At 39.8% G+C, this 27,438-nt stretch overlaps 1 protein-coding gene across 3 annotated transcripts; it reads left to right on the top strand.

Annotated features, from left to right (window-relative positions):
* The first annotated feature begins 15,555 nt into the window (after positions 1 to 15,555).
* Positions 15,556 to 27,438, top strand: LOC146581716 (uncharacterized). Of its 3 annotated transcripts, none has more exons than XM_085286066.1 (22): positions 15,556 to 15,754; positions 18,889 to 19,844; positions 20,001 to 20,062; positions 20,144 to 20,182; positions 21,273 to 21,331; positions 21,413 to 21,447; positions 21,543 to 21,665; positions 21,793 to 21,918; positions 22,251 to 22,367; positions 22,481 to 22,605; positions 22,702 to 23,336; positions 23,410 to 23,500; positions 23,605 to 23,741; positions 23,839 to 23,975; positions 24,068 to 24,140; positions 24,260 to 24,285; positions 24,368 to 24,499; positions 25,017 to 25,147; positions 25,232 to 26,090; positions 26,519 to 26,585; positions 26,713 to 26,834; positions 26,913 to 27,438. In XM_085286066.1, the coding sequence occupies exons 2-22, from the start codon at positions 18,924 to 18,926 to the stop codon at positions 26,943 to 26,945; spliced, it is 4,050 nt and encodes a 1,349-aa protein (XP_085142192.1). In that variant the 5' UTR covers positions 15,556 to 15,754; positions 18,889 to 18,923; the 3' UTR covers positions 26,946 to 27,438. The 3 variants fall into 3 exon arrangements, with proteins under 3 accessions (XP_085142192.1, XP_085142184.1, XP_085142199.1); XM_085286058.1 differs by having other exon boundaries at positions 21,413 to 21,456; XM_085286073.1 differs by lacking the exon at positions 15,556 to 15,754 and having other exon boundaries at positions 18,874 to 19,844.

Below are 27,438 nucleotides of genomic sequence, written 5' to 3'. Positions count from 1 at the left end.
GTGCAGGGGCGGATCTAGCAAAGTTTAGCCAGGGGGGCCGATAGGGCATGAACAGGGAAAAGGGGGCACAAAGACATACTTTTCTTTCTTATTCTCATTTAAAATGTCGAGCTTTTAATAAATAATTATCTGACACCCAAAGTTTTAATTTGATGTAAAATGAATAGAAGTCAATTACTGTATATAGTCACTATTAAGTCTAATATATATACCCTAGTAAGCTATAGTACTTTTTACTTTGGGAAGGTACCATCTGTGCAGTCTACAATTTTGTTGAAGAAAGATGTTGAATCTATTTAATATTTCTTGAAAAATAATTGATTTCTGTGCATTTTTTTCACACTTCATCAAATTAAGGTTGATTACGTCGATTAAGCATCATGAGGTGGAGCGTGAGGGGTGGTTCCCTATTTTTTATTTATTTATTTTTGTTGTTGCTGGGAGTTGGAACCCTATTAGTTAGGTTGCTTAATATTTACGCTAAGTACTCTTTAAAATACCAGAATAGTGAGGATGGTGTAGGTTTAAGTTTATTAGATTGATCAGTATTGCTGAACTATGAAATATTTTTTTTGTATACAGGTATAACAGAATAGCTTTAGTGTAGTTGTTGTTTTAAACTTGAGTATGAACTTGCAGACTTGCAAAATGCAGCAAGATATTTTAAAAAACAGTTTTGTTGATTAAAAAACACTATATCGGATTCATATCGGTATCGGCAGATGTCCAAATTTATGATATCGGTATCGGTATCGGACATAAAAAAGTGGTATCGTGCCATCTCTAGTATCCACCATCATGTCCCCTGTAGATTTGTGAAGCCTAGTTTTGAACCCTCCCCCTTTGCTTTAAGGCTGCTGTAATCTTGGTTTTCAGGAGCAGGAAGACAGTTTGATTAGCAAGCTCCATCCATAAACTGTGTGCTGATACATGCTAATTAATGCAAAGTAACATCCAAAAACAGTGCTCAGACTTGGACTTTGTGTTAGTACGATTAAAAGGACATGTTATTGATCAGATAACTGCATTAAAAATGCTCCAACAGCACAAACACAATCCAGAGGTCCAGTTCAGGGACTCCAGTGATGTTAGGATAAGCCTAGCAAACAGCTAGCAGCTACAGCCGCCAGTCAGTCAAAGAGGCCACACCCCTAATAATGCAAACTTTAAGCCTTAATAAACTGAAACAGTTATAAACACGTTTTCCACCTGTACAGGTGTTATGAAGGAGGAAGTTATCTAGACCAAAATCAGGCTGCAAACGTGTAGTTCTACTGTGACATTTTAACATGGGAATCTCTGGGGGCTGACTCACTGCTGGCGCCTCTTCTGGACATTAGAGGAACTGCAGCTTTTGGACCTGGATGTAAACTTTTCCAACATTAGCACATTTGGAGCACAACTTTAAATTCTTTATTGCAAATAAAGAAGTAAAAGCTCATGTGCTGTCATGTTTTAAATTCTTGTGACTTATTTTTGTTGTACTTTTTTGGAACCTTTTTTATATTGTATTGTTCTCAGATCTTCCTTTATTAAAACAGATATGCATTTCATGCAGGTTTTGTGTAGTCGTTGTAATTTGAGGCTTTTTTGCTTTTTATAGCAGATCTTTTTCTATTTATGCATCTCTTTTGTCCAAATGTAGAAAACTAACCTTGTGGTTATTAAAGTTATACAGAAACTTTGAATATTACTTTATTTTTTTGTTTCACACGAACTCGCCTTCTTTCTAATAAGGTGATGGAGTTAGTATGTGGAAATGGTTCCAATGAGAACTGCTCAGTTCATGATGTGAGGCTGGACATCACACTTGCACATGTATGAAAGCACGCGTGTTCACGTCCACACTCAGTCTCTTAATTCACTCCAACAGCCAGCGTGCACATTTGTGTTTCTGATTCACTGATAATCTTCAGTGTTTTTTTAAAGAGGCTGAATTAACAACACACACACACATCCATCCTCCCCCCCTCGGGCCTTTCTTGGCGCGCTTTCCCATAATTCCTCTTGTCCACACCACAAAGCGCCATCCCTCAGCAGCCTGCAGTCCATCAGAGAGAAGAGCGCCGAGCCGCCGCCGCCACCATTATGGTGAATGGTGGTTTTCTCACGGGACGCTGAGCCGGCGCTCTGAACCCGAAAACACGGAGCTGCTTGTGTTGTTGTTGTTGCGTTTGATTTGCTGCGTTCAGATCGACGATGCGCTGCACACACAGCGTGTTGGCTGCTTAGTTTGGCAGAGACGCAGGTTGTTAATTATGTTTTCCATGCCAAGCATACAATCACACGTTAATTGGAGTTGGAGCAGAGGATTGTGGGAGTGAAGTGAATGATAATGACTGCGTGGTCATCTGCATCATCATCATCATCATTGGTATGATCAGCACCCGAAAGAGCTGCCGCTGAACACTGAGAGAGGAAAGAACAACCAGACTCAGACGCTTTATTCAAGACCCTGAACATACAACATACTCACACTACACTAAATACACAACACGCTGAATCTACAATACACAACATAAAACACACTGAGGGCCAGCTTAGGACCACATCTGTGTGATACCACCATTGTGAAAATGTGCCTATTAGAGCAGAAAGTTCTGCTAACCATGAGCTCATTTATAAACAAAGTATATACGAGTATCACTGAGGACCTGAAATACACGGCGTTCAACTCTAACATGCAAAGTGAGAACTCACTGAACAGCTACAGGACAAAGTTTTGGCATCACGCTCACAGCTTTGAGCCATCCACCCATGCCAATTACGCAACCAAACTAATAACATCTCCCCCGTCGTTCCAAATAGATCGGCACCCCAGCCACATCGGGTACAAAGCAAGGCAAGCTTTCTGTCTATAATAAATTGAGCACAATTTGCAGTAAATTTAATGCTGCAAAACTCATAAATTCATGTCTCTGTGATTCTTTTAAAGAGGCTTCTCCAAAATATCACACGCTGAAAGGGAAACTTGTACAAATACATACATTGTAAATAAGAGCTAGCCAGATAAATACTCATGTCCACTCTTTTCAGCTGTAAAGTCGACAAAGTAAATCCCAACAGTAGCTTTTAACGCCTAAATAGGCTTTCTGGGTTAGTACACACTATTAGTAAATATGTCACAATACATCTGTAACTGTGTTTCTGCTCTTTAGCGTCTCTTAGCTTAGAAAACTATTTTTTACGATCTTCCCAGTGGGCCCTGAATGCAGCAGCAGGTCTTCCTCCCATCATCACCTCGGTGTGGCGGCTGCATCAAGAGTCACCGGGCTCTGTGGCGGCGGCTGCGGTGAGGTGTGTGGCGGCAGATGGCCGACGGCCCCACAGGGAACCAAACGGCCACTTCGAGTGCCAGCCCCCGCTGAGAGGTGAGGGGTTTCCGGCACTGAGCAACAGGGGCGAGAATGAGGGTGAGCCCGGCCTCGCCTCGACATCCGTCAGGGCTCGCCGTTAATGAGGAGATGAGGGCGAGTGAGGGAGTGAGGTGAGGCTCAAAGGGGCGTCGAGGGGGAGCAAGGTGAGAGATAATAGTGATGGTGATAAATAAGAAAACAACAGGAGGCAGAGAGAAGGGATGATGCAGCAAGACGAGCAAGAGAAGAAAGTAAGAAGACGAGAGAGACTGAACCATGCAGACCTCCACCAGGCTGCACAATCCTCCCAACATGTATTTAATAAAAACCAATAAAACCTTCAAATTTTTATGATCTGTATTTCTCACCAAACCCCCAGGAACATTTTTATTTTCTCCTCCTGGACATCTCTCCTGCTTTGTTTTGTTCAGTTTGTTTGCATGTGCACCCAAACTTCCTCATTAAACACCACCTGTACACGAACAATTATAAGAGAGTGCTAGTGTTTAATTATCATACTCTCACCTTCCTTTTCATTTATTGGTATTTCTCTTCTGTGGATTTTATTGCCCCCAAAGTTCTGCTAATCTGCCCATAAAAAGCCAAAACCTAACGAATTCTCATCCCATAATGCCGTTTTGTCAGACTCTGCCTGCATCTCTGCATTAAACACAAGGTGTCTTTGCTGTATCTGTGGGAGTATCATGCTCTTGTCCAACATAATCAATGCTAGTAGGCAGGTTAAAGGGGTGGTGGAAGTTACCGAATTATTGCGGCTTCCATGGCCTTTGGACCTTCATGTTTTTCCTTTGTTTGGCTTCATTACACCTAATTTAGCCATTTAGGTTTTTTTCTTTTTCGTTTTCACACTAACAAACCCACAAAATCAGGTTTAGGAATTAGAAATTACTTGGTTATTTTTACTCAATGAAATCAAATATTGGTTATGTTTGGACTCCACATAGTACACAGTTGGGTTTTATCACGAAAAACTGCTCAGATTTAGGTACTAAAAACTAGCGTTCTTTTGGTTGAGGCTATCAATGCTACTCGATTAGCTGTAGGCACTGAAAGCCAATGTTAGGTTTAGGTGCTAAAAACAAATTGGTTAATTTTAGGCACTAACAAATATTTAATTAGGTTTTGGTGCTAAAAACTTCCAAGTTAGGTCTGTGTTCTAAAAAATGCTCAAAAGGTTTACACGGTAAAACTTGCTTGGTTAGCTTTACAGGCTAAAAACAGTTGTTAACTTGACGTACTGATATCTAGCCTACTTTGTTACTACACAGCTTTAGGTGCTTAAAACTTCTCCATTAAGTTTACATATTAAGGCATGGATGGTTTTAAACTTCCTTAACCTAACCTTTACTCTGGTGTTAGTCTGTCATCAGTTAGCCGCCTGCAGCTGGTCCAAAATACTGCAGCACGGTTACTAACTGGCACACGCAGGCAAGACCACATATCCCCCATACTGGCATCATTACACTGGCTGCCAGTTAGTTTTAGAATTAATTTTAAGATTTTATTATTTGTTTTTAAGGCATTGCACGGGTTAGCACCCTCATACCTTTCTGATCTTTTAAATTGGTAGACTCCTGCAAGATCATTGAGGTCTACAGATCAAATGCTCCTGGCTGTCCCGAGGTCCAGAGGAGATCGGGCCTTTGATGTAACTGCTCCTAAAGTGTGGAATGAACTTCCCCTTCACATCAGGACCTCCCCAACATTGGACACTTTTAAAACCTGTCTGAAAACCCACTTTTATTCCTTGGCTTTAAATCAGAATGAGTTTGAATTACTTTTATTTGTCTTATATCTCACTCAAATCTTCTAATTTTATGATTCTTTTTGTTAACTCTTGTCATATCTCCCTATGTTTTCATTTCTTTCAATTATCTTAATTGTACAGCACCTTGGTCAACGGTTGTTGTTTTAAATGTGCTATATAAATAAATTTGGCTAAAAACTACTTGTGGAAATTTACATGCAACGATCTACGAGTTAGCTTTAGTTGATATAAACTACTTGGAAAGGTTTTGGTGTTTAAAATCTACTCGGTTAGCTTTGGGCGCTAAAAACGTATCAGTTAGGATTATGTTCAGATTAAGATTATGTACTTAAAGCTACACAGAATTAGATGCTATAAACTATTCTGAAAGTTTTAGGCAATAAATACTACTTGATTAGTTTAGGTCCTGAAAAGAGCACCTAAACCACTCATGTTTAGGTGCTAACAACTACTCATTGTGGTTTTGGTGCTAAAGATTCATTAGTTGAACTAATACATTTGGAATTGCGAAAAACACAAAACAGGATTTGTTCCTGATTAAAATTCTGACTGGGAACTCAGAATTTCCAAGTATGAAGTGCCAACATTTAATTTCAGCGTGAACATGTTTCCAAACAAATCATTACCAACCTTTCCTCATCTGGTCACAGTTAGGTTTCCTCCCATTGGTGGTTCTGAGAGATGACAGCAGATGAAAAATGTTTTTTGTTTTTTTTTGTTTTTTTCAGAAAGCCCAAGCTGGAGAGGCAGAAAGAAAGAGTGAGACGGCGATTAAAACCAGAGACAGAGAAATGGAGAGAAAAGAATAAAAAGAAGCTCAGAGTTCCTCTGGGTTCAACATCGAGCTCCTCAAACTTCTGCAATTTTAAACTGAGAGAAGAAAAGACAGAAAAAACTGCCTGTGATCAGGAATTAGCCTCCTCCATCCCTCCAGGATCTCTGCTCCATCATCCTTTCTCCCATCATGCCTCACCTGACAGAACATTACAGATGCATTATGGGGTCTGAGGGAGGAGGGCGAGGGGACGCAGAGCTTCATGAATATTTGATAAAACATGAGACGACCAAACAGAGGTCGTCAGGAGAGGAGGAGGGTCATCAATATTACATCAGAGCGCCACATTGACTGCCTCGCTTCACTCTTTTATTTCTGCTCTTTGTTTCATGGAAATTTAGGAAAGTTTGAAGAGAAGAAAGAGTTTATCCTCAGTACACCTCTCCGCTGCTGGAAAAAGAAAAAAAAAAGACAAAACTTTCCTCTGCAGGACTTCAGACTCCAGTACAGTTTTCCTGCATGGCTGTTTTTGCATGCAGGGTTTTGTGTTGTAGCTCCAAAAGTCATCAAATTAGAGTCAATTGTTTACTATAGTGTATAAAATTATCCTTTATTTGATCTATCATTTTTTTTAATTTTCCATGATGGTGGATTTTTTTTCTCTGTAAATGCAGATGGACTCAGCAGACAACACTGAAGTTATGAGCTGCAAAGATAATCAATAAGCAGAAGATGAGGGATGAAGCCTGTAGGGTTCAGATCTGTCACATAATTAAAGCTAACTAAGAATCAAAAGTGGGTTTCTATGGAAGCCCGTTTCCGCCACTAAAAAAAAAAAAAGGATCCATAACTCGAAATTTCGAGTTATTATCTCGAAATTTCGAGTTATTATCTCGAAATTTCGACATATTAACTCGAAATTTCGACATATTAACTCGAAATTTTGAGAAAAGCAACTCAAAATTTCGAGTTAGCGCTGCCAATCAGTAATCTACGTGAATGACATCATTTCCATGTTACCCGGAAGCTGAAGCCCTCAGCTACAAATGCTACAGCTAAGCTACCGGTATTACATCCAGTTGTGAATGCACAGATTGCTGAGTGTTTTCAGCCTGGCTTCACAAATGATGAAATCCCTGTGTTATTAGCTGAATCGCATGGTGTTACTATCAGCAAACATACTTTAATTTGTTGGGATCCGTTTTTGAGTGCGCGGTCCTGCGCCATATGCTTCCGGGTAACAAGAAAGCGACCTCATTCACGTATATTTTTGATTGGCAGAGCTAACTCGAAATTTCGAGAAAATAACTCGAAATTTCGAGTTATGGATACTAGCTTTTTTTTTTTTTTTAGTGGCGGAAACGGGCTTCCATAGGTTTCACTCATACAACCATGAATGTTTAGAAGACCTGCTATGAAGACTGAGATGGAGGTGGAAGAGTTGAAGATCATCCGTCAGAGAGAGCTCAGAGTCAAAGAAAGTGGAGATGGTTTGGATATGTGCAGAGGAGGAAGAGTGGATATACCGGAGCTGCCAGGCAGGAGGAGAGGAGGAAGACCTTAGAGGAGGTTCGTGGATGTAGTGAAGGAGGTGTGACAAAGGAGGATGCCGGGATAAGAGGAGATGGCAGAAGATGACCCTGAAGGGAGCAGCTGAAAGAAGAAGAAAGATTTCCTGTTTGACGTGTAGAAGCTCAGCTCCTTAACTTTTAATACTCCATGTAAAAGTTCTGTTCTGTATGAAGATATATTTATTTTTTAAATCTGTGTGTTTTTATGTGCACTCGTTTCCCCTGATAAAATCCAACTGAAGATAAAGAAACCACTGCACTTCACAGTTGCTACAGTTCATTTTGTACCTGTTTGCAGTGTCGCTACCTTATTAAAAAGGTAAAAACCCACGACAGACTGACTATAAAAGTTGGACAGAGTACTGTGCTGTCAGCTATGTGTTTTTAAACAGGATGTGATGAACAGTTTCTCTGACTGAGAAACTGAGCATGGCAGTGACTTTTTATTGACACTGTAGCTCGTCCCCGGCTTTATCGTCTTTTTTTACTCTAGTGATGTCAAAATTTACAAAATGAAAACTATTTTTTATTTAATAAGAGTTAAAAACAGCAACTGAGACCATAAAGTCATCACTAAAACATTCACTGAAAACATTAATCAAGTGAGCAGTAGGGTCATTTTCTCATAGACTTCTATAGAATCAGACTTCTTTGATCAGTGGGTGTGTCGCCCCCTGCTGGTCATTAAAAAAGTGCAGGTTCAGGACATTTTATTAATTTTGTGCTCGTTTTGTTGGTTACGTCTCGCTTTGACATGTTCTCCAGGCCTTTAAAATCAGCTGTAGTCTGAAGTATGTTTATACCTGTATTTTCCTTTGTAAATATTATGAGTTAAATGACACTGATATAAGAGCAGGTGGCATTTTTTGATGCCTCTCATTATAAAATTATTAATAACCTTCCTGTCAGGTCAGCGCTGGCTCACCCTTGAGACTCACTGTGATTACAGTCGTCTTTGTGTTCGGAGCGTCTGTGGTCCTGCGGGACGAGCGGTGACGCTGGCGGATCTGCCGCCGTCCCGCAGAGTGTCACACTGCAAAGGGGATGATGCTGAGCTTGTTTCACGCCGGCTCAAAGTGATGAAGACGTGACTTTGATCGCGGCCCTGTTGATGAAGATCAGACTAAATAATCAGGTTGTCGAACATGGAGGAAACATGAAGCCGTGAAGGAGATCGGAGAACGCAACTTTGAACCGTGAAAGCATAGAACTCACATCATTCATGAGGTGCAGCGACCTTCGACCTCCACCCAAGTGCAGCGTCTTTAACTTTTTGAGTATGAGATGTACATTTTTTGAGAGTTTAAAAAATTTGTTATTGGGTTTGTTATAAGAAGCTCATGACAAACACTTTAAATCCAGAAAGTCCACCTTAATCCGTGTTAAGGTGGACTGATTGTTAAAAGTTGAAGCTTTTTTATGATGCAAGTTTTCATAGGGCTCATTCATTCTGTTATCTGGTATTAAAATAAAACTAACTACACTTATCAAACAGAGGGATAAGGAAACAGCTCCATCAGTCCTTTGTGACCTCCTGGAGGGCTGCAGACCTCAGTTTGGACCCCTTTGCTGGGCTCTCTGAGGCCTGATGGGTCCCAGAGGATGGATTCAGTGTAATAGTCCTCCTGAATGTAGCAGGGTTATTTAAATTGCTAATTATAATGGAACAAATAAATAAAACATGACCTTAGCGTGTTTTTATGTCGCACTGTAAAAACTTTGGGCGACAGTAAATCTGTTCGCTGATGACTCGCCTGTTGTCGGGTAGAAGCTGCTGCTGCTGGGTAAATGTCACAGTGTTTAAACAGCAGAGAATCCACTTACATTTGTATTTAATTCTGCTTTTATGTTTTGATGCAATATCATTTTTGTCATGTTACACTTTACATATCAGCACTGTTGTTCAGTATAGCGCCTCAGTGCTTAATAGCTGACATTTCAACTATGATTTTCAGTTCTTTCTTTGCCTTACATCAGGTTTTGGTTCATTATCTATATGAAAAATGCTGTTTTAGCTCCTCCCTCCTCTCAGTCAACTTCCTTCTGATTGGTTGCCCTTCTGAAACAGATTGTTTAAACATCAGGTGGGTGGGGCTTCTGTGCCTGACATCACTGATGGCATCATACAGATCCAAGAGTTGAAAGCTCAGCCTTCAGACTTCACTGTTTCACTGTTTGTTTATTTTGGCTCTGTGTGACGTCATAGAGGGATTGTTTACTAAATATTGAGCTAGAAACGAGCCCTGTTCTGACTCCATTAACTGCTTGTGAACAGCTTCTTTAGTGGTTTTGCTGAACACAGTGGGATTGGAGATTCTTCTGTAGCAGCTAATAAGAGATCTCTCTAAGAGGGCCTCCTTCGATGGTGGTTTAAAGTTAGCAGATTAAAGTGAGGTATGACATTTAACAAAGTGTAGAGAGGCAGTTACAATCGTTAAAATCTTCTTAGATTAACAGTTAGAAGTGCTTTTAAAAAAGGATGGAAAGGTGGGGTCAAGGGAGGTGTGGGAGGAGCATGACTTTGCCTTGATAGTCATATTTTTGTTGCAAAATCATCGCACCTGCCAAGTTGAAATAAAATCACCTGGTCCTGCATTTACAAACTTTCAGAGAACTTGTAGCTTACCCTAAAAATATCAACAAGCACTCCCAGCTCAAAGCTCTGCCCACATGGGAAGCATTCAGCAGACATGTCAGTGACTCTCTGTGGTCTCTGGTCATCACCTCGCTGCTGGTTGCTTCTTGTGTGGACGCCCCTTCACAGTGGTTTAAAAAGACTAGAATCCAGTGTGGCTGAACCTGTCATTGAGTATGATATGACATTAAAATCAGCGGAGACCTGCATGCACAATCCGACTCCTTTCTACAGTAATGGAATCAATGAAAACAGAAAACAATCAAAGTTAGGCTGCAAATGTAGTTACTGCAGTCAAGAAACAGTCGCCATCTCTCCATTGTTTCTTAACCCACCTTGAATATCTCCGCCTTGTTCAGTCAGTTTGTTTTTATTGGTTCTCTTGGATGTCATGATTGGATCCCCTGGAGCTTAAAGGTGAAGATTAACAGGATGTTATGTCATGTAATTTCAGGTCTCTGCTCCTTACGAAGCTCATAAACGACCTTTAAGCGATAAGAACTCCTCAGATGACTTCTGATTAACATTTATTTTTACCGTGATTTAACTTTCAGGGTGAGTTCTTAGAGCACAAGGGTTGTTTGTAAGTTTGTCTAAAGTCTATTATGGTTAATTAAATTTCTTAAATCAGCTTTCTGAGGAAACCCGGTTGAACTAGCAGCGTAATCTCGTGCGGTATAACAGCGCAAACTACACTGGACAGATGCTGATGTTTTAACATGTAGTAGAGGTCCAAACATTAACGAGATTATTGCAAAAACGAGATGAATGCATGTGTCTTTGTTTTAACACGGGTCACAGTGCAGCATGATTTTTAAATTAGTTTCAGGCCATTTATTTTTATTTATTGTGAATTCTGACTCATGTGTTGCATGGTGAACCTAAATATGGGCCTGAAAGTTGTAGGTTGGGGGGGGGGGGGGGGGGGGGGGTTCTTCCAATTAGTTAGAAGCTCGTATAAAACAATTCTTAAACTCTTAACAAGGATGTCCAGGCAAAGTTATTGAAGTAGCACTTTCATTTTGTTTGCTGGCTTGCTTTTGTAATAGCTAAACTAAACTAATTTATTTTTATAAAATATGGATCATTGAACAGTGTTTTATGGTTTTCGGAGCAGTTTAAAAACTCGCCTCGATGTTCAGGAGCCACTTTAGCTCGAGCTGTTGTTACACAAATGCAGATTAACTTCACTGATGAATATTTTATTTTAATTTCACTTAGCAGGATTGTGTTTGAGAGAAGTGATGTGAGCTGCTCCTCCATTTTAATGACAAAACACTTGATTTAAACATTAATGCCGCTGCAGATGTATATCCAGAGGAGGGAAATGGGGCAGAAACCTGAAGGAGAGGATCTCATCAGGTTTGGACCGTAAGTGCTCCGACGAACAAAACAGCCATGCATAATGTAGAAACATCCATTTGTCATCTCTGAGTGTGACAGGGAGCAGAAACAAAGATCACCTCATTACTGTCATTATCACAGAATAAAAATCTAAAGGGAGGTTTGGAGAGGGCACAACATGGTCCCACAGTCAGCTTTAATTTTGGAGGGATTGTTCCTTTAAAAGCACCTGCTGTCAGATATGACTCCCACTAACAGAGAAGCAGGATCTTAATTATCCCCTCAGGACCAAATGTTGGACCCCATCAGCTGATTAAAGACACAAACTTCTTGTAATCAGTCAATGGACGAGTGTCATTTTATCTCTTTCCATGTATGAGGCTGACTGTGGAGATTTTTCAGCTTCTTTTCTTTTACATTATAAATAAATTAAACTTCAAGTAAGCGTAAGCCTTCACTGTGGGCTCCAACATTTTCCCCTTGAATAACAGCTGAATACATCATTACACACCAAAAATAACATAAAACACTTAGAAAAGCTAAACGCTGTAATAATCACTTTATTTCAGTCGGAAAAAACAGCTTCAAGCTTTAAAACACATTAGGCTGGCAAACACCAAGCAGATGTAGCTTTAGCTCGGTAAGCTGCCTACACTGGCTAACAGCTCATTTAAGCACAACTGTTTACCTCCAGTTAGCGTTCAGTTGAAGAGAAGGACAAATATATACTTAGCTGCTGTATAATTAGAAAAAAAAAAGTTTTATCCCTGTTTACTTTATTTAAAGAATGCAAGAATATTACATAAAAAACTACTAACTATTATATTATATTATATTATATTATATTATATTATATTATATTGTATTATATTATATTATATTATATTATATTATATTATATTATATTCTTTAAAAAAATACTTTCATTTGCTGAAACCGATAATGACTTAAGAAGACGAGGCTCCTGTAGAAAGGTACCTCAGAGTACTTTGCTATCAAAATTGGAATTAAAGTTCATTACAGTGTGTACTTAATTAAAGCTCTTTGTATAAATTTCCAGCAGCTGAAGGATGGCTGTTTGTCATGCTTCCACCTGGTGACAATAAACAGTTACAACATGTAACTGATGGGCTGACGGCTCTGCATGGAACCAACACACAACTAAACTACACCCGCAGCACTGCTGCACAGTGATATATATATACACAGGAAAGGATTTGTATCAAAGGAAGAATTTTTATAATAATAATAATAATAATCGTTGAAATTGTATGTGCTATCATTAAAATTATTACAGCTATTATGACTAGTATCAATACTGTTTATATCATCACCATTTCCATGAATGAAGAATTTCTTAATGTATCATTTATGTATAAATGCATATGTAGACTGGTATTAATTTAGCAGTAATGCATCCTGAAAACCTGAATATATTAAAGACAGATTTTTCCCTTTGTTTGAATGTTTGAATGCAAAGTTTTGTGACTGAAATGTTTTAAATACTGCATGTTTTATGTTACATTTACAAATTGTTACAAATTTTACAAATTACAAATTGTTCCGATTTTGTCGATTTTATCAGCAGCGCTGATAAATGAACTGATTGTGAAATTTATTGAGGTTGTGTATGAATTTATTGCGTAGTTCAGACACAAAAAGAAGAGTATTTTACTGAGTTATTTGAAACAGTACAAATACTTATGGTACTTGCAGTACACATTCTGCTGTACTCACAGCTCTGATAGCGGCCTCAGTGATGTACAACATGTGGTCTGTGGCTCCACCTGCTGTATGACTCCTACTAATAATAACAAGTTTACTTTTATTTCAGCAATTTTTCAGTGAGATGTTTTTGTTTTTATTGTGTTTCACATATGTTGCTGAATAAAGTGTCCTTATTCTTATGATATTTGTGTCTTTAACAGTAAATTTTCTATTTTTGATTTTAAGGCAACAAAAATGAGACAGGCTCAGTTTCTTCTTTCTTTCTCTCCTTTTTACGATTCTTCCTTTTTTTTGTAAGTGTTATAATTTTCATGTATTTCTTCTCCTGGTTTGAAATCTTGAAGTGAAAGTGAAGTGAAATCTAGATTTGTCTTGGATCATTACAATACACACACATATATATATTATTATATATTATATAGTTTATTAATTCAATGTATTTAAACCAGTTATGTTATTCTGCTGTTACTATATTTATTGTATTACGTTTTTGTTTATATTTTATTTTCATTTTGATTTTTTATCATGTTAACCTTTTATTAAAATATTTTACTGTTTTATCAAAAATGTATAGATCCTTGTTTTGTTCCTTTTTAACTTGTAAAACATGTAACGTGTTTTAATATTTAAATATTTATTTATATTAATTTACCCAGTGATCATTTTATTTTTAATTGCAGTATTTTGCAATTATTTATATTTTGTAACTGTCATATATTTACTGCATTAAAACAAATTTCCTTTATTATTATTATTATTATTTTATTATTTATTTATGGTTTATTTCTTGATTTCTTTTTTAATTTAGCTTTTAAAAATGATTTTAAATTTTTGGTGTGTTTCGTTAGAGACCGCCTGGTTATCAGTATATTAGTATACATTTATTAACATCACTTTGTTTTTTTTTATCCTTTTTGTGAATAAATGTTTTTGTTATTAGTTAAATTTGTTATATTTAGTGCGAGCGTCATATGTAAAGTATATCGTGTTTTTATTTTTTTTACTGTCTGCTCTGAATCTGAATGTTGTCTTCTTCATCTGCCTCAGCTTTCCAATCCACACAGGGAGGAGGAGGAGAGGTAAACGTTTAACAAGCACACCGAAGTCTTAGATCGCCACCTTGTGGTTACACACAACAACACAACAAAAAAATTACTGCAAATGAACTTCTCTAACATAATTCCACAAATTTATCCCAAAACATTTCATTTATCTATCAGATGAGCACTAGGAGAAAAAACAAGTTAAGATTTTAAGTTTGGAGGACAGAAATTGAAACTAAACAAATTAATTAAATAAACTAAAAAACAAAACAAAAACAAAGTACATTAAAAGTACTTAAAAGCAAAATGCTGAATCACTTTGGGTAGATTTGATAATATACATCATATATGATCATATACACTTTTACTGTATATAAACAGTAAACACAAGCCATAAGAATATAAAAGAATAAGTCCCTCTAACAAATAAAGTATCTCAACACATAAAATTACAACAAATTAAGCGTTCACTTTAGTAAAATATAGCAGGTCAGTAAAACACTGAGTGAAAAGGTCAGTAAAATACAATAAATATATTTCTATAGACCAGTGCTTCTCAAACAGAGGCCAAGTGGGGCAATCAAAACATGATTTGCGTCCACTAAAATTAGTTTTCTGATACTATTCAGCTTCCTTGTTTTTCATTATTTTTTAAAATAGTTAATTCAGACATTATGTGTGACATGTGTGAAAATGTTGATAAGCTATAAAGTAACTTTAGTTATTTTGATTAATTAGCATTTATTTACATCCATATTCTCTAATATTTTTATTATATACATTTTATTTAATTTCCATTAATTTTATCTCAAATGATTGTTTTGTTATTTTTATTATTACTTTATTATTTTAGTACATACATTTTTGAATGGACTGTATTTTATTACTTACATTTTTTACATCATGTCATTTTACATTTAATCTATAAATATGTCTTAATTTTATTCATTATTTATAAATTTTAGTGTTTGTTACTTTTATCTCTGAAAATATTGTATTGTATTAATTTAGATTGTACTTTAAATTAATATAATATTCAATATATATATAATATATTACTAACCTAATATATTTTTTATGAATTTTAAATTTATGTATATATTATGCATTATTTTCATGTTTATTAATGTTTTCTTTAATAAATAATTTCAAGTGTAATATATTAATATATTAGCTTATTTTATATTTTAATAATAAATGTGTTTTCCTTCAAATTTTTTTTATTTTGGTTTAATTTAATTTGACAAAATTTTTAATTGATCTATTTTGTTTCAACTTGTTTTTCCCCACCAGCAGAGGGCGAGAATGCGTCGATGTACAGACCCCTGTAAACCGAAGAAGAAGAAGAAGAAGACGACGACGAAACAGCTAGGTTGCTTGCGGCTTTCAATCGTCGACTTTCTGCATCTGTTTTCGTGGAAAACGAAGCCAGCGGCAGGTCCAAGGTCCACGAGTTGTTTTTTTTTGCCTGGAGCTGCGTGGATCACCTGAGAGGGCGCAGCGGTGATTTGAGGTGAGCCGCTGATTTTATTTCCTCCTCTACGTTTAGCCGCTAGCTAACTGTTAGCGGAGTTGTTTTCTACACAGGTTAGAAATTAGACGGGTTTTTTGGTTCGGTTTTGTTCGACGATGTTTCTGATTGAAACTCGGCATTTTCTTAGATCACACTTTCAGTTCGACCACAATGAAACCACTGCGCGCTGAATTTCCTAGAAGCCTCTTTCTCTGAACGTTCAACACATCTCTGATCAGAGAGGATTAATTCGGGTTACACCAATCCTGCACAAACCCTGCTCTACATTAATGAAAATTACATGCATTTTTCCCGCTCTATGGCCAACATTTTCTATGTTTCTGTGTCGCGTTATAGTTCCACCTGTAAAACACAGTCTACCTGCGTCAGTGTCTCTATATTTAAACAGCTGGTTAAACTGATACTCCCCCCCCAAATAAAAATAAAAATAAATAAATAACAAAACAAAAACAAAACACTGATAATAAAAAATGGTCAAAAGAATATGGTAGGCAGAGGAGAAACTGATGCTGCATGAGGAAGTCAGGAGTGGTTGAGAAGTGAAGGTATAAGGGCAGGATATAAATGAGGACAGCGAGATGGTTTCAAGGTGGGATTGCATCAGGGATCTGCTCTGAGCTCCTTCGTGTTTGGACAGGCTGACAGATGAGTTCAGGGAGGAGTCTCTGTTTACTTTAATGTTTACTGACGACACTGTGATCTCTAGCAAAAGTGTGGAGAGGTGAATATATGCTCTGGTGAGGAGAGCAATGAAAGTCAGTAGAAGCAAGACAGAATATATGTGTGAATGAGAGGTGGGGAGGTGGACATGTGAAGAGCAGAGAGAGTAAACGTTTAGATAGGTTTGAATATCTGGTATCATGGACATTTGCAGAGGACGGAGAGTGGATGTATCGGAGCTGCGAGGCAGGAAGAAAAGAGGAAGACGTCAGAAGATGTTCATGGATTTAATGAAGGAGGACATGGTCTGGTGTGACAGAGGAGGGTGCTGGGATAGGAGAAGATGATGGCAGATAATCTGTTGTACAGACCTCTAAAGCTAGCAGTTTAAAGAAGAACTGTGTTTATTTTTTATTAATTTCTTCTTTATTTTATTGAAGCTTAAACTAACAGCATTTAGGGATCAGCAGGATATTCTTATCACTTTTCTGGTTTTCTATAATGTTACGTAGGGCTGTGCGATATGACCAAAATCTCATAACCTGATATAAGACATCTATCATCCCGATAACGATACAAATCACAAAATTTAAAATTTTCTGTAAATTCTGTGAATCTCGGGCAGCTCGACCTGCGTGAAGCGTTTCTAGTACCTGGAGTCGAGTGTTTTAACTGATGCATGAAACGATGCATTTTTAGACATAAGTTGTAACAGCCGCCGTTTGCTCTGTGAGTATTTATTACACCACGTTCTGCGGGGAAAAGCCTGTTCTAACGTTTGAGTCCAAGGTTTATTTTTTAGCACCTGGCGGCTCTTTTTGGCTTCTCATCCGTAAATACTCTGCATACTCTTTCACGTGATTCGGTTTATTTTGAAAAGTCTCAACAGGATCTTGAGCTTTATTGTGAAAGGTTTATGTGCAAAGTAAACCAGCGGACACGCGATGGTTTTACAGTCGTTAACAACGCATAAAGCAGGCGCTTGTCCGTCTGTAGTGTGGTTATATTAAATATAAGAGAAAGAGAGAACTTTAAGAAATTAATATAGCCACTACGGTGACCATCAAAACGATGAAAAAAATATTGCCGAAACAAACAATAGCATAAAATGAAAGATAGACGTTTTTATATTGTCATCCGATATATATCGTTATATGAACAGCCGTAATTTTACGTTAACTGTGTACAACTATGGTTAAAAAGAAAAGTACACCTGCTTCAAATTCAAAGGTTTTCAGTATCAGGATGTAATGAAAATCATCTGATTCTTAGCAGGCCTTAAAATCATTTAAATACAACCTCAGATGAACAGCAACAGATGACATATTACATGTGTCATTATTTATTTCACAAAAACCTAGACAGAAGCAGAGTGTGAAAAACAAAGTTCATCCTTACGGCTTACATGGGAATGAAGAGGGTAAGTAGCAGCCGGGTGCTGGTAATCAAACGCATTGATTAGTTGATCTTCATCGAAGCGGAATTATGGTGGTCTGGATTACTCAGGTGTGTTAACAGAACAATCTTCCCAGGAGGGGACATCCCAGCAAATTCACCTGAGCTCAGCCCGTGCAATGATCAACTACAAGAAAACCCAAGAGCTCCGTGTCAGACTACAGGCCTCAGTTAGCATGTTAAAGTTCATGACAGCACAATTAGAATAACAGGTGTGGCTTGTTTGGAAGGTTTTCCAGGAGAAAGCCTCTTCTCTCTGAGAAGAACATGGCAGCACAACATAGGTTTGCAAAGCACAATCGCCTCAAACGAGCTGTCGGCACGGTGGTGGAAGGTTCATGTTTTGGGTACCTTGCAGTCCCTGAGTGAACAGTGAACTCTTTTCTCTACTAAAGTATTCTTGAGTCAAACGTGAGACCACCTGTCCCACAGCTAAAGCTCAGCTGATGTTCAGTTGTCCAGCAGGACGGTGATCCAAAGCACAGAAGCAAATCTCCACCAGTGGCTGAAAAAGAAAATAATCCCAATGCTGCAATGGTCCACACCTCAGCCTGACTGAGATGCTGTGGGTGGGACATTCACAGAGCTGTGCATGAGTGATTGCTGCAAACCTCAATGAACTGAAGCAAGAAGAGTTTGACCAGAACTCCTCCACTGCGATAACTCAGTTATTGCTGCTGGGTTTGTCGTTTTTCACACGCTGCTTCTGCATGTCCTCATACTTAAAACCTTACATCTGACAGAGGGTGTACTTCATCTTTCACCAAAACTGTATCAGGATGAACACTTTTTATGTTTTTGTTTACATTATCAGCAATTTCCTATCATAAAGTAGCCGAGGCAGACGTGACACAATCTAGAAAATAATGTTTTTTTTCCTTCTTCACTTCCTGAGCACGTGGTGTTCACTCTTAAGTGTTTTCTCTCAGGGCAACTCGTCCTCCACCTTCACATCACCTTTTACGTCTTCTGTCTTCCCTGACACCTTCTGTCTGCAGGAAACGCCCAGAGCGTTTCTCCACAGCTCGCCATCATGTCTCAGAATTACCCGTACAGAAAGCCGCCGCCTGACACCGACCTCAGAACTGATCCCGGGCCTTACAGATCTGTGGACTACCGCCACTCCTCAGCGGACCGTGACTTTTACAGGCAGCCACAAGACTCCTTCTCTGTCTCCTCCTCCTGCCCGTCCTCGTCCAGGGGCTCTGGAGTGCTGCAGTCATCGCAGGACAATGTTCTGAGCATCCTGAGCAGCTGCGGTCTGGAGCCCAGTGATCTGGCGCTGCTAGCTGAGCTGCCCGAAGACGTCCTCACTATTGAGTCCCTGCCACACATCCTCAGACAGATCAAATGCAAGAAAGGGACCGTCAAACCTTTCCCTCCCCGGGCTCCGTCTCCCTCCTCCTCTTCCTCCTACCCTCCCAGCTCCTCCTCCTCTAGAGACTGGGACCAGCTCCATCGCACGTCGGTCCAGTACCCGCTGGACCACCTGCCACCACCACCTCCTCCCTCGGAGCAGCTCATGGATCGCTGGAATAATCCGATTACCGTGAGCTCCGGCCGAGCAGAGCTGCCACCATCGTCATCCTTATCATCGTCGTCGTTGGGGTACACGGTGGACTTCCACCGCAGGCAGGGCCCCTCTGATTATGGTAAGGCTGGTCCAGTTCCTTCTTACAGCCCAGCGAGGCGAGGAGATAGAGCGCCGTCATCTCGATTCTCTGAGGCTGGACCAGCTGATTACAGGTCATCAGCGCTGGTGACGGCTTCTCCTCTTCCTAGCGAGCACCAGTCCAAACCTCTGGCAAGCCGCCGTGACACGTCCTCCACGAGGAGCAGTCAGTCCTCGCCCTCAATGCCTACACGGAAAGAAGCTCTGGATTTCCACGGGAAGGTCCCGCCGTCGTTCCCGTACTCGTGCTCGCTGTGTGATATCACTGTACTGTCGCAGAAGGTAAGTGCACCTGTCCTCGAATCTCTCTCTGCAGTCTGTGTGGGTGGTGTGAGGGTCTACATTCAGCAACAAAGGATGATGGGAGCTGCACGTGTCCTATGAGACCGGAGTGCCACAAAGAGAGATGGTAACGGGTTTACTTCCTGTTGTTTTTAGGTTTGGATTCAGCACGTGACTGGCAGGCACCATGCAGATGGACAGCTCAGCCTCCTGCAGCAGTGAGTTTACTTCACATCAACGCCAAGTTTCTCCATCTACTGCTTGCAGGGTTTAATAACACTCTCCCATCTCCTCCACAGGTTTCCTAACTGGGACTGCCGCATGCAGACGGTCCGAAGGTCAGTGACCAAAACCACATCATCGTTCTCACGCCTCTGAACAGAGATCTGAATTTTATCAAAGTGGAAAACTTTAACATGTCTCAAAGATGAAATGTTGTTTTTTTGATGTGAATAAATAATCAGCGAGCCAAAAAAAACATGGATCAACTGAACAACGTGGATGTTAATGAACCCTGAAAAACGTTGACCAATTTACAAGGATATGACATTTAACCAAAGCGCCACATTTCAACAAACGACTGTAAAAATATTTTTTAGTAAGTTTCCCATTTTAAATTGCTCGATCTTTTAAAACTACTTCAGCCTGAAATATAAATGTCAAGTATCAATGATATAGTTCTTTAAAGAATAGGGACCCCAGCTGAGGTGGAGCAGAGGCTGCAAATGGACAGACTGGTTATTGCGTGTAAGCTTCCCACGTGGCACTGCTGGCTCTTCTTCTGTTCGTGCAAAACTCACACCGCCCTTACGCATGCTGAGGAGAGGGGCTTGCAGCAGCAGCAGCCAGCAGATTTGAATTGATTAACTTTTTGACTTGTGACCACTGAAAATGACCACCGAATTACTGTGTCCATGCTTTGAATAGTAAAAAGTAGTGCCATCTGGCGGACAAATAAAATAAAAATTTCAAATTGAAGGCGAGTGATCCAACATTAAAGAAATGCTTTGGTTGATGTCAAGATAAATGTGGGATCAGTGATTTTCAATTGAGCATTTTTTGGCTCCAGGATGAAATGTGGCCATTTTTGTGTAGCTTAGCTATTTTAAACTAATTTAAGGAACTGAGAGAACAATTCTAAAATTAAAAAAAAAGAAAGACTGGCAAATATGAGCGATGTTCATTCAGCACAGCCAACTAAGTCTGGGAAAAAAATTAATAAAAAGCTGTGACCCTGCCAAAAATCAATCAATTTTTTATTTTTCTAATAATTGAAGGACGGGTTTTTGGTCCAGATGTTAGCGGTCCTGATATTGATCCAAAGCTGCTGTGATCAGCTTTTTTTTTTTTTTATTGATAAGATGTTTGTTTTTCATTCAGTGGCTCTGTTTTTAATTTGTTTGATCGTCCTCTTTTTGTCATTTTTAGGGACGATAAATCTGAGAAGAAGAAAGATGGAGGAAAAGGCGCCCCGGCAGCTAGTCAAAGTAAGTCTGCCTCACTCGGCTGTGCCTTTGTGTTTACACGTTTAGGTTTTTCTGCTTAAACTTGTTCTTTCTGTTCGGCAGCATCGCAGTCGAATAGCAAGTGGAAGCAGAAGAAGGTAAAGAAGGTAGAGACACGTGTCTAAGATCTCGATGAGGTTCGCTTTAGCCCCTCCTGAATCAGCTGAAAGTCTTTGTGTTTGTTTCCTGTCAGAATTTGGAGAAAGGGAAGGTAGTGTGCATCAAGTTTCCGTCTCAGTCTGTCGATGAGAAATACCTCAGGAAGCTTGCAGAACCGTTCGGGAAGATCATCAAGGTCATCATGTTTCCGTCTCTGGTGAGTCTGCGAGGTTCTTCATCATCACACTGATGATATTTGCATGTTCGTTCATTTAAAGACGAGCAGCAGCTTTCTTTCTCTTTTTTGCACATGAGGATTATTAAAGTGGGTTTAAACCCTGCAGGGCTTCGTGGAGATGGGCTCGGTTGATCAGGCCAAAGACTTGGTGAAGTTTCACAGCAATTATCCTCCAACTGTGAACGGAGAGCAGCTCGTGTTCAGCGTCTCCAGCGCCTTCAACTTTCTCCAGGTAGAAGAGAAACACTTCCAGTGTCCAGTTTTTCCTGCATACGAAAAGTACAGAAAGTCCCAGTGTCAAACGTTTGGTTATTACTGAGAAAAATATCTCAGTCTGGAAAAGCTCCCGTCTCACAAACACAGCGAGAGGTGTCAACATTTATTATTTATTTTTTATTTTTTTTACATGCAGGGAAATCCCTGCTTGCAGGCAGGTGGGGCTTCTGTGTTACAGCCGGGCCATATGAGAGTATTCCCTCTTTGTGACGTTGTACAGTTCAGTATTTAGAAAAACGTCTGTTTTCATTGTTGATAAAGTCTCTTCACACTTTGATGTCTCCTCAGAGCTCCCGGGTGGTGAGTTTCACGCCCGCTCCATCGGGAGAAGACGGAAAATCCGACCTGATCAATATCATCAAACGCTTCGGCCCGCCGCTCTACACCCTGTTCCTGCCATCAATGGTAAGGCTCAGCCCATTTAAAAAACTATACCGGAGAGGAAGACAGTTTCTTTGTTTTTCTTAAATAATCACTTTAAAAGACTTTAGAAAACACATACAAGGTGTTGTTTTCAGGTGTTCGTTGAGATGAAGAACGCCCCTGATGCTCAGAAGCTGGTGGATTATTATCTGTCCAACACTCTGAGGATCAACAGTGACTTGATTTGTGTCTCCTTCTCTGGAGAGTACAAGACTCTCATGTGAGTACGACCGACCCGATAGGAAGGTAACTGGCGGATTATCATCCAGGGGTGATCAGTGATAATGGTCCTGCTTTTGTCTGGTCTGTCCTGTAGGCGGGTTTCAAAAGCCAAGAGGTACGAAGAAGAAAACGAAAGTACAAAGAAGAGTACCACCAAGAGGACAAGGAGCTCAAGCCGAGACAGAACGACAGAAAATAAGAAAAGAAGGTCCAGATCCAGAGACAAGGCCAGCAAAGAGGAACGGACCAGAACAAGGTCCAGGTCCAGGGATAAATCTAAAGAAAAATCCAGCAGAGATGCCAAAACTAGATCTAGGTCCCAAGACAAGTTGGATAGAAAAAGGAAGAGCAGAACCCGGTCCAGGTCCAGAGATAAGTCCACTAGTGAGAAGCGGACCAGGACCAGGTCTAAGTCAGGGTCCAGAGAAAAAACAAAAGAAAAATCCAACAAGGAAAGCAAGAAAGGGTCCCAAGCGAAGAAGCCAGACGAATCGAGAGAAAAATCCAACAGAGACCAGAAGACCAGGTCCGCATCCAGAGACAAGTCCAGCAGAGAGACAAAAGCCAAGTCTACAACCCAAGAAAAGTCAAGCAAAGAAAGAAAAAGCAGGAGCAAATCTAGATCCGTGGAAAAATCCAGCAGAGATAAGAAATCCAGGTCTAGAGAGAGATCCAGCAACAAGTCCTCCAGACGGGACGGAGAAAAGACGGCAGAACCAGAGAAACCAGGTAAGAAAACGCAACACGATGCCAGGACCAGTCGCTCCAGACAGGCTGGTGTGAAATCTTCTTTTCTACACAGATGCAGAGTCCACATCCAAAGGACAACCGTCTCCTCTCGAAGACTCCAAACCTGAAGTTTCAAACACAGAAGAAGTGGAGGGGGAGGCAGCGTGAGTTCCTCATGTTGCTGTTTTTTGTTTTAGGTTTTTTTTTGTTTGCAGAAAAGCCTCTGCAAGTGAAACTAGAACAGTCTTAACTAAAGATGCCACTTCAGGTTGCCTGGAGAGGAGAGCGACATCGAGGGGATGGAGGTGATTGCTGAGGATGGAGAGAATCTGGCAGATGACGATGAGGAGGCTCTGCAAGAGGAAGAGAAAAAAGAGAGTCCTAAAGAGAGGGCACCTGAAAAAGGTAGAAAATGAGAGCTGAGCTTTCACAGCAAAGCTGGCTTTAAAGGAAAACAAAGGAAATGCTTGACTTTGTTTAAAAAAAAAAAACTCCCTTACAGATGAAGTAAAGGAGGTGATAGGTGGAGAGCCTGGCAATGAGGAGAAACCTGCGTCGGAGAAGGAGATAAAGAAGGAAGAGAAGGAGGAAGTAGAGGAGTCAAAGGAAGCAACAGAGACTCCTCTACAGGAGGATTTGGTAAAGACTTTTAGATGAACCTGTTAGTGTGGACATATTTTAAGCTTTAAAGTGGAAAAAAGGGATTCAGTTGCAGCGATGTGCTTTTTCAGGAGGACTTCCCTGTAGACCTGGAAAACTGCATCACTCTGGATGAACTGGAAGAAGATGACTCTGACGACCAAGGTATACCTGGAAGTCTTGTGATGCTGAACACAAAACATATTGTTGTACCAGCACGTTTGGTTGACTTTTAAAGCTCACTGTTCAGTTTCTGATATTCTTCCTGTTTGATTTTGTTGCAGGTGGAGAATCAGCAGATGAGCCCAAGGTAAGTGTTACCTTTAATATAACGGCTGAGTTTTTGTCTGATATGTTGCTGATTTAACAGTTTGTTTTTTCTTTGCTTGTAGTCAACATCGAAATCCAGCAGGGTTTTTTACTTCGGCCACCTGCCACCTAATTACGCCCTCTTTGACTTCTTCCAACTGCTGCGAAATTTTGGGAAGGTGGTGCGCTATTACCTGATTGGCAATCGACGAGAGGTCAGTAAGAAAATGAGATGAGATTAAAAAATTTATTTTTTTTAGCTTTTTAAAATTTAAATACCGATTATAAATACATGATACAAAGGGAATATCTTTGTAAATGAAAATCAAATTTGATACAGTTATTAGCCTGAATACAAACTGCATAAAGGATACATTGATCATATACATCATTCATCACAGTCATTTTCATGACCTCTGTCAGCTGATAGAGGAATCCAAACTGTGTTGATTCAGCCCAGCAATAGGAATGATGATTATAATCCCTGTGCATCATCAGGCGGCTCCATCCTATTGGATAAAAAAAATAATAATATGGAAATTGATTAGCCAGCCAAGTTGGCTTGAGGCTATCTTACATTGCTGTGTTTGTGTATGTTGGCTTTGGTATTTGCTACTAGCAGTAAGAGTTATAGTAATTGCGTTGATCCTGTTTATGTTGTGACCCTTAGAGTTCAGAGTTGAGTGGATTCTTTACCTTTGGGACCATTTTCAGACTCTTTTTGTGTTTCAGGGTTTCATTGAGATGTCGAGTTCTTCAGCGGCCCTGAAAGCTGTTGAAGAGCTCGTCAGCAAACCAGCCATCCACAACTGCCCCAAACTCAAAGCCCGCATCTCCACCAAATACTACAGACTTGACAACGGGTCCGAAACCGCCTCTTCACTCTTCCTAATTTCTTTTCTGTGAACTTTTAATCATGAAATTCATACTTTACCCCTTTCTTGCAGATGGGTTGTTCACTCGGACGGCAGCAATGACAAGGACAGTCGAGGCAGGAAGCGCGAGAAACGAAGCAAATCCAAGACCTCAGACCAGGACGAGACCGACAGGAGGTCTAAAGGGAGGAAGGAGTCCCCGAAGAAGACATCAGAGAAATCAGGCAAAAAGACTCCAGAAAAAGATTCTGGGTCAAAAAAGCCTCCAGAGAAAGACTCATCAGGGAAAAAGACCCCAAAGAAAGAGTCCACATCCAAAACGTCTCCAGAAAAGGATGCCAAAAACATCTTGGAAACGAAATCCACTGGGAAAAAGACTCCAGCGAAAGATTTGCCATCTAAAAAAACTTCAGGTAAGGATTCTACAACAAAAAAGACTCCAGCGAAAAAGTCCGCATCCAGAAAGACTCTGGAAAACAAGTCTACATTCAGAGAAACTTCAGCAGAAGAGTCCAAAAAGTCTCCAAAGAGGGAATCGTTGGACAAAGAGCCTCCAGAAAAGGTCCTTAAAAACGGCCCGGAGAAGGAATCCGCAGGGAGAAAGACTCCTGAGAAAGGGTCATCGTGTGCAGAGATTCCAGACAGCGAGACGCTGGAACCAAAAGGAGCTCCTGACAATAATTCAGTGCCTCAGACAACTGTGAAGAAAGAACTAAAGAAAGAAAATACTCAACAAAATGAGGAACCAGCAGCTGATAAAGCGCCATCTGAAAAAGATTATATCAAAAAGGAAACACCACGCACATTCAAGCAGGAGGAGGAGGAAACACCAATAGACGTTTGTATGGAAGCAGGACCAAATGTGAAAGATGCAGAGAGTCCAGATCCACCAGTCTCCTCTACAGAGCCCTCAAAACCACCACCTGAACAGGTATAACTGAAAGCGAAGGTGCTGTGATCCCAGCTCAACAGAAATATTAGTTTCCCCAGGATAACATCAAAGTCTTAAATGCCATTTCACATAGTTTCAAAACGCCAAAACGGCCTTTTTAGAAACAAAATTTCTAAAAAGGCATTCCCATTGTGTTTGACAGATCTCAAATGTTGAATCAGCTGTTAAAATAGCTCCATTCATTTTATCTGCAGTTCAGTCTTAAATATGTAGTTTTGTTCAAATTGCCTCAGCCATGAAATATTTCTTATTAAAATTACCTGTGCGATGAATAGACTTTAAATGTAAATATATTGCACAGCAGTTAAAAACACAGTTAATGATGGAAAAAGATTTTTGGCCATAAATAAATGAAAATCTGCCCTGAAGTGCAGGATTAAAGCTCATGACTGATTTGTTACTTTCAGGACGCGAAGCCCCAGTTTGAACCTGCAGAGGGCGCTGCTGAACCTCAGAAACCCACCAAACCTGTTGGTAAGAAAGCCTCTGAGCTTATTTGAAATCCCATTTAGTTACAGTTTAGTTTGTTGCTTCCTGTTGCATAATAAGGAAGTTTAAACACGTGCAGCGGTGCATTCACTGTCGCTTGTTTGTTTTGTAGGGACGGAGTTCGTGCGACCGGTCGTCGGTTATTTCTGTAACCTGTGTCAGCAGATCTTCGCTGAAGAGGATGAAGCCAAACAGCAGCACTGCAGCAGCCTGTCGCATTACAGCAAATACCAGGTGGAGGGAAAAAAGGTTTTAATGTTAAGTTTTTATTTTTCAGCTGAATTTAAATTAAGTCTTTGTTTGGTTTTTCAGGAGAAGACTGGGAGGGATCCGTGGACGAGCTGAACATCTGCAGAGAAATTGGTTACCTTCAGATTTTATTAATTGACTTTATCAGAGCTGAAACGGGACTGAGATCCTAAACATGATTTGATTTCTGTCTGTTCTCCACTGGACTTTGAGTTTCTGTACAAAGATTTTGTTTTTTAAAAAGCTTCTGCTGAAAAATCCAAAAATGTATAAATATTTAAGTTTTATGTCATGCAGAACAGCAACTGTATGTTTGAGAAAGGGTGAGATGTGACTGTAAAAAGCCACTTGCCTACATTTCTGTTAAGCTCCAGGCTCTCTCCTACTCGAGTGCTCTAGTCCTAAAAGGTGTGGATTGGTCAACCCAGAAAATTTAGAAACAAATACCAGGTTCTAGTGCTGTCAGAATATTAACTGCTCCCTGGGCTCTAATCAGTTTTTGTCCAATTGTACTCATGCCGCACCTTCACAGAAGCTATGTAATTTAAGAATCTGTGGTGTTGTCAAATAAATAATCTCACATGAACAA

This window comes from Mchenga conophoros, linkage group LG2, assembly GCF_057382185.1.
Source record: "Mchenga conophoros isolate Kocher_MC1m ecotype Shallow Benthic linkage group LG2, M_conophoros_male_GT1.1, whole genome shotgun sequence".
Classification (NCBI taxonomy): Eukaryota; Metazoa; Chordata; class Actinopteri; order Cichliformes; family Cichlidae; genus Mchenga; species Mchenga conophoros.
Note: the sequence above shows the minus strand (reverse complement) of the source record. Positions and strands in the feature narration are given on the sequence as shown.

Coding starts and splice junctions, on each gene's coding strand:
- LOC146581716 (XM_085286058.1), top strand. CDS start 18,924: ATGTCTCAGAATTACCCGTACAGAAAGCCGCCGCCTGACACCGACCTC. Junction 24,286..24,367: donor AATCAGCAGATGAGCCCAAG/GTAAGTGTTACC, acceptor CTTTGCTTGTAG/TCAACATCGAAATCCAGCAG. Junction 26,091..26,518: donor CAAAACCACCACCTGAACAG/GTATAACTGAAA, acceptor TGTTACTTTCAG/GACGCGAAGCCCCAGTTTGA.